This window comes from Gossypium raimondii, chromosome 13 (assembly GCF_025698545.1).
Source record: "Gossypium raimondii isolate GPD5lz chromosome 13, ASM2569854v1, whole genome shotgun sequence".
NCBI lineage: Eukaryota > Viridiplantae > Streptophyta > Magnoliopsida > Malvales > Malvaceae > Gossypium > Gossypium raimondii.
Window position 1 is genome coordinate 37,716,554 of NC_068577.1, and position 7,141 is coordinate 37,723,694.

At 37.4% G+C, this 7,141-nt stretch overlaps 2 protein-coding genes across 2 annotated transcripts; one reads left to right on the plus strand and one right to left on the minus strand.

Annotated features, from left to right (window-relative positions):
• The first annotated feature begins 2,857 nt into the window (after nt 1–2,857).
• Nucleotides 2,858–4,111, plus strand: LOC105782913 (disease resistance protein RPM1-like). Its single transcript, XM_052626356.1, has 2 exons — nt 2,858–3,323; nt 3,423–4,111. The coding sequence occupies exons 1-2, from the start codon at nt 2,858–2,860 to the stop codon at nt 4,109–4,111; spliced, it is 1,155 nt and encodes a 384-aa protein (XP_052482316.1).
• Nucleotides 4,112–5,583: 1,472 nt separating this feature from the next.
• LOC105782912 (acetylglutamate kinase, chloroplastic) lies at nt 5,584–6,935 on the minus strand. The gene has a single exon (XM_012608007.2). It carries the CDS (start codon nt 6,830–6,832, stop codon nt 5,750–5,752), a length of 1,083 nt encoding a protein of 360 aa, XP_012463461.1. The 5' UTR covers nt 6,833–6,935; the 3' UTR covers nt 5,584–5,749.
• Nucleotides 6,936–7,141: the final 206 nt, after the last annotated feature.

Here is a 7,141-nt window from a genome sequence, read left to right on the forward strand (position 1 = left end):
ACCCTGTTTCGGCGTTGGATTCGGGTTAGGGGTGTTACAGATATTGACTACACATGTTGAGAAATTATGTTAGAATATGACTAATCAAAGGAAATTGGTGAATTAAATTGTTTTTTTTTCTCATTCTCAATACATTATTTTAGATGCAATGTATGTAATGTGTGCTTTGAAAAATTTAAATTCAAAAAGTCATTAAGAAATATTAATAAAAATTCTAAATAAATGATCAATAAGAAAGATATCGACTCCACATGTTGAGAAATTATGTGAGAATATAACTAATCAAAGGAAATTGGTGAATGAAATTGTTTTTCTCATTCTCAATACATTATTTTAGATGCAATGAATGTAATGTGTGCTTTGAAAATTCAAATTCCAAAAGTCATTTTCTCATTAAGAAAGATTAATAAGAAATTCCAAATAAAAGATCAATAAGAAAGATATCGACTCCACATATTGAGAAATTATGTGAGAATATGACTAATCGAAAGAAATTAGTGAATGAAATTGTTTTTTTTTTCTCATTCTCAATACATTATTTTAGATGCAATGGATGTAATGTGTGCTTTGAAAAATTCAAATTCCAAAAAGTCATTGTTGTACCATTCTATCACCAAAATGTTTCTAGGCATGCAATGGATGCATTGTCTACTTTATAAAATAGAATTCCAAAATGACATTTTTGTACTTTTCTATCACAAAAATATTCCAAGTCTTAGTAAAATGAGAGATATTCTTGAATGTAGATCAAGTTATCAAGATTTGGTGGCTTCAACATGAGTACGATGAACAAAATGCTAATGCACGTTTTTCATCTTTGCTAGCAACATCTTTACTTTCAACCATTCCAACCACTTCCACCACAAGGTCCTTAGGATGATGGATGCGATATGATTATAGTATTATTTTATCTTTAATAATATTTTGAATTACACTAGCAAAATTTAGTGAAGACTTAATCGGTAAAACTAATGTATGATATTTTTTATGAATGATTATCTAACGTCATGTTTTTTCTTTTTTTTTCTTTTTTGTACAAAAAGAAGGATTAAACCATAACTAAACTATGTGAGACCAAGACATTCCAGAATAATCATGTAGTAATAAATACCTACCCAATGGTCTTGAGAACGCCATTAAAGTTAACCCATTAGCTACCTTGTTGCCCTCTCTGAAAGTATGAGTAACTTAACCATCCAAGAAAATTATAATAGCTTCTTAATGGCACGTGCCACAGCTAAGTAATGCTGATTAGCTATATTTTCTTGAATCACTTGGATAACTTCAGTATTATCCGATTCAAGAATACATTGTTTCAGCCCAAGACTCCAAGCTACTTGGAGACCTTCGAGTGCACTCCAAAGTTCAGCATCAATAACTGAATAGCAGCCAATATTCCTTAAGAATCCAGCAATCTACATCCCATGCTGGTCACAGATTAGTCCACCTGAAGAAGCATTGCCAAATCTTATGTCATAAATATGAATGTCATTTATTTGAATTAAATAGTTGTAGTTGGCTAGTTCAGTATGTTGTATATAGACTTTTCATATTGCAACAATAAGTTACTGTTACTACTTTTTGGGAGCAGGTGATTATTGATTGCTCTGCTAGCATCTTGACAAAATTATGTTTTAAATTAATTATTGATTGTCTTTAAAAATAGAATTGGCGATGCATTTTATTTATTTATTTATTCGACTTTAACAATGTGTTTAAAAACTTTGATATTAATTATGATAATCTTGAATTAAATAAGAAATTAATGAAAAAAAGTAGTCACTATTGAGTAGAATAAGCATCATGAAATGGAAGAGACTACACCGATCATGAAATTAATTTCACTAAATAGATTCAAATTATAGCAGCAACCAAATTGGTGTCCACGCATTTCTTTGTAAAAGCGTGTTCTCACTGACCCATATGATTCCACACGTAATGAATAAATTGGCAAACAACCTCAAAGTTTCTATTTATGATCTATCATGTAAACATAGGGGAAGACTTAACAAGAAAATTTTGTCAAGTTGCCAGAAAAGGAAAAGAATTAAAATGGCGGAGATAGCTGAGGGTATAGTTATTGATAGATTAATTTCATTCCTTGGTGCGGAGGTGAAACTGTTTGGACAGCTTAAGAAAGAAGTTGAAGACATCCGGATCGAGCTCGACCACATTGCTTGTTTCCTTAGACAAACAGATCCAATGGTAGATAAAGAGGATTCTAATGGTGGCTTCAAACTATGGGTGCAACATGTAAGGGAGGTGGCTTTCCAGATAGAAGATGTTATGGATGAATACAAGCTTTATCATGTTCCAGTTGCACAACATCAGCAGCAGCAAGGTTTAATGGCTTCCCTGAGCAGAATAGCTCATATGGTCCAGACTGTGAAAAGGCATCTCCAGGCAGCATCAAAGATCAGAGATATCAAAACATCTGTTAATGAAATCAAGGAAAGAAGTGAAAGATACAGGTTCAACACCCTGCAACATGTTCCAGGTGAGAACTGTAACGAGCCGGTTGACCCTGGAATGGGACTTCATTTTGTCAACAGTGAAGCACTCGTGGGCATTGATTCTTCTCGACAAGAGTTGGCCCGTAGATTGGCAGATGCAGAGCTGAAACGCACAATTATTTCAGTGGTGGGGATGGGAGGGATCGGGAAGACGACCCTTGTTAAGAAAGCTTTTGATGATGAAATCATGGCAAGACACTTCGACTGCCATGCTTGGATCACCGTCTCTCATTCATCCAGGGTGGAGGTGTTGTTAAGGACCATAATGAAGCAGGTGCTCGAAAGCAGTCCCCACCTGTTAGGGTCGACGCAATGGATGGTGTAGAATTGATAAGCATCACAGTATGACCTTAGAAGAAGTTGCGATGACGTACCTATCCGAATTGATTAACAGAAGCTTGGTTCAAGTATCAGTGATTGATTCTATTGGCGATGTCAGAAACTGCCAGCTCCATTATTTGATGCGCGAAGTTGTTGTTTCCAAGTCCAAAGAACTGAGTTTCATTCAAACATGTCCAGAAAATTTGTCCAACCATGATCATGTAGCTCGACATCTTTCCATCTGCAACAAATCAAACAATTTCCCAATGGTTGTTGGTAATTATCAAACTCATTCAGCAATTTTCTTTGACATAGAAGAGTTACCTAAATCTTTCTGCTTCTTACAGTTCACAAAGTCCAAATTGTTGAAAGAACTGGACTTTGAAGGGGCCCCATTGACTTATATTCCAGAGGAACTGGGAAATCTGTTCAATTTGAAATACTTGAGCATAAGGGACACAAAGGTGAAAAAGCTCCCAAGATCTTTAGGTAAATTGCATAAGCTTCAAACTTTGGATCTAAAACATTCTTTTGTAAGCGAGTTACCAGTTGAAATCAACATGCTCTTCAATCTTCAATATCTTGTAGCTTACTACAAAGATAAACAAAGCATCTACAGTATCAATAGTCGAAGAGGGAGGAAGTTATATTCCAACTTTGGGAGCTTAGAGTCCTTAGAAAAGCTGTATGAGGTGGACTTGGAGGCCTACAGTGGTGGTAACTTCTTTCACGAGTTAGCAAGATTGAAGCAGTTGAGAAAACTATGCATCACTAAACTAAAATCAGAAAGTGGGAATGCTTTATGTGATGCAATACAGCAGATGATCCACCTTCGGTCATTGAGAATTTCTTCTATAAAAGAGGAAGAGCTTCTTCACCTACATACAATCTCATCCCCTCCAGTTTTTCTCTGTTGCCTCAGGCTACGAGGAAGATTAATGAAGTTACCTGGTTGGATTTATGAACTGAGGAACCTTACAAAACTTACCTTAGAATGGTCAAGAATATCAGATGATTCACTTCAAATCCTTGGTGTTCTACCAAATTTACTCTTCTTTTGGATTTTTGAGGGATACAGTGGAGCTCAACTGCATTTTCACAAGAATCACTTTAAGAAACTCAAGGACTTGAGGCTTTGCTGGTTAAATGATTTAAAGAGACTGATAATAGATGAAGGATCATTAACACTTGTAGAACATCTAGAACTTGGACCTAGCCCCCAATTCGAGGAGTTGCCTGCTACCATTTCTCATCTAAAATGTCTGAAGACCATTTAACAATATGCCCATGGAGTCGGTTCAAAAATTGTTGCCTGATGGAGGCTCTGATCATTGGAAAGTCAGGCATATTCCAAATATCTATTTACTTTACTTCATGGTTAAAGGAGCACAGCATGAAACCTACAAGCTTGGTGATTCACGCTTGTTAGAATTCCTTAGTTGAAGCACTTGGATGGATCTCCTTCCATGTCTTAAAATTCCGATGTTGGTATTGTGTCAGACACAGTTGAGTGGCCAATACAGAGGTATGTTCAATCTTTTTCTAAGTCTTAACATGCATTTGAATGGTCCTTAGAGGATCATATCTCCATAACCATATTATTTCAAGAAAAATGAGTGAGAGCAACATAGATTTTACATTGTTCTGGTTTGCTATTTCTTTTATTTTATGTTTTTTGGATGATTTTACTTGTAGGACAGGGCAGGGACTCAATGGTTTTCAGATGGATCAATTCAACTGAATGTAGAATAACCATATAGGAAGAGACTAAATTTGAATCTACCAGTCTAACTGGTTATAATTACTTACCAGATCAATGTGGTTGATTGATGTATGTTGCCTTCCCGGCCCCCAATCTCATAAATAGCTCCTTGTACCTTATGTCGTTTTTGCTTGTTATATTGTACTCATTGTTTCCCTTCACGTCAATAGCTTCCACCTCAAAACCTAGAAAATATCATCTTACATGCAATGGTAAATTACAGGTTGCGTACATGGAAGACAGTTTTCCAAATAAAAAGGTAATAAGTTAAGCAACGAAGTATATAAAAAAGGACTAAATGAGAGGAAATAAATAAATGAACTAAAGAGGGTTAAGCCTTTAAAATACAATGAACTACAAGAAGTACATTCAGAAGTTGCAATCAACAAAGCTATGTTACCTGGACTCTTTAATTTCCTAAAGTACCTATTTGGACATAGGAACGTGGTATGATCCTCCAAACATATTAAAGACTTCAAAAAAAAAAAAAAAGCATACTCATATCATACACATACAATACTCAAGCCAAATTTAGGTAACAGAGCTCCATAGGAAGAACGTGTGGAGTTTCTTAATCTATCATACAAACAGGGGCAACTGAAGCAACTTGAAATTCCAATAAACCAAATACATAGAGCAACTAAAACATCAAGTTCCAATGAACCGAACATCCATACACGCAAGAAAAAGTATAGCCAACAATAGAGGGAGAATCCATATAAAACTTCATGCAAACTGAAAAAACAAAAGATAAAAAATATCAAATTTACAATGAAAGTGCATAAAGAGAGGACTGTGAAAGAGTTAATAGCCAAAAAGTTAAGAGAAAGTGATTCAAGGCAGAAAAATTGAAACTCAAAGCTACTAACTCAGCCAGTATCATACATCTACAGCTTAATTGAAATTGATTTCAGCTTCCATTATTACCCATTTTATTCTTGCCATAAGAGATTGAAGCAGAAAATGGCTTAAACCAGAGTCAGCAAATTTCAACATCTCACCTTTGATTTTATTAAACTATTGATCCCGAAAAGAAACATTGTTCAGGAACTGAAAACAAAAATCATTGAAGTTTGTAGCAATGCATTCATAACTGCAATAAATAGAAGAGCTACAATATTAAAACTAACAAAAAGGAAGAGTAGGCTATAGTTTAACCGGTGATCATTGTGCCAGCGCCCTCATCCGTCATAATCTCATGAAGCAACGAGTGCTCAACACGACCGTCAATAATGCTAGCAGTGGTAACCCCTTGAGCAAGCGATCGAATACAACAATTCACTTTGGGAATCATCCCACCGCCTACCTTCCCTTCCTCCATCATTTTCTTCACTCCCTTTATATCAATCTCTTTCACCAAGCTTCCAGGGTCCTCTCGGTTTCTCAGAATCCCTGCGACGTCGGTCAACAGAATCAGTTTCTCAGCCCCCAATGCCGCCGCCACCTCACCAGCTACCGTGTCTGCATTGATGTTGTAAGGCTGACCATACTCATCCGCCGCCACTGAAGCAATCACCGGGATGCTTCCGTTGTCCACGATCGTTTGGAGGACTGTGGGGTCCACTCTCGCAACCTCTCCGACAAACCCCAACTGTGCAGCGTTTGGGCTGGGCCTGGCAACTAAAAGGCGGCCGTCCATGCCAGAAAGGCCCACGGCGGTGGCTCCAGCGTAATTGATACGAGAAACCAGGTCTTTGTTAACTTTTCCAACAAGGACCATAGAAACAACCTCCATGGTCCTGGCGTCGGTTACACGGAGCCCATCGCGGAACTGAGCGGGGATATTGAGCTGATTGAGAAGGACGTTGATTTCAGGACCACCGCCATGGACGAGGACGGGACGGAGGCCAACGCAGGAGAGGAGGACGAGGTCCCTGACAACAGAGGCCTTGAGCTCCGCAGATTTCATGGCGGCGCCTCCGTATTTGACGACAATGGTTTTTCCCCTAAATTTCTGAATGTAGGGGAGTGATTCAGAGAGGATTCGAACTCGAAGTTGAAGATCGGAATTGGTGAGAGAGGGAAGAGGCGGGTCATTGAGGGCGGTGGAGGAGGGTGAAGAAGCTCTAATGGAAAGACGAAGGCGACGAGAATTGGGGGTTAATGGGGGTTTGGAGAATCTGAAGTTGAGGTTTAGGGTTTCTGCTTTTGATTTTGTCTTTGTTAGGGAGAGAAATGAAAGGGGGTCCTGTGAAGAGCAAAAATGGAGAGATTTGCCGGTGGCTGTTGCGCCCATTTTTCTATCTTCCTTTCCCTTCTCTGCTGCTTTGGCTCTGGCTTAGAAGGAGCTAATGGTGCACCCACTCATTCACGACCCAGGAGAGTAAGCAAATTATTACATTCTATTTTCAAAAGAATTTATAATAATTAAAAAGATAAAATAAGAAACTAAAATGAAATTTTATTAAAATCCAACAGTGTGATATTATCCTTCATCCTTATTATTATATTAAAAAAATGATAATAATAAAAGGTATGTAAAAACAGGATAATATCATTTGTTTTGGACGAAAGACTTCAGTAATAACCTTATTTTCGACCTCAA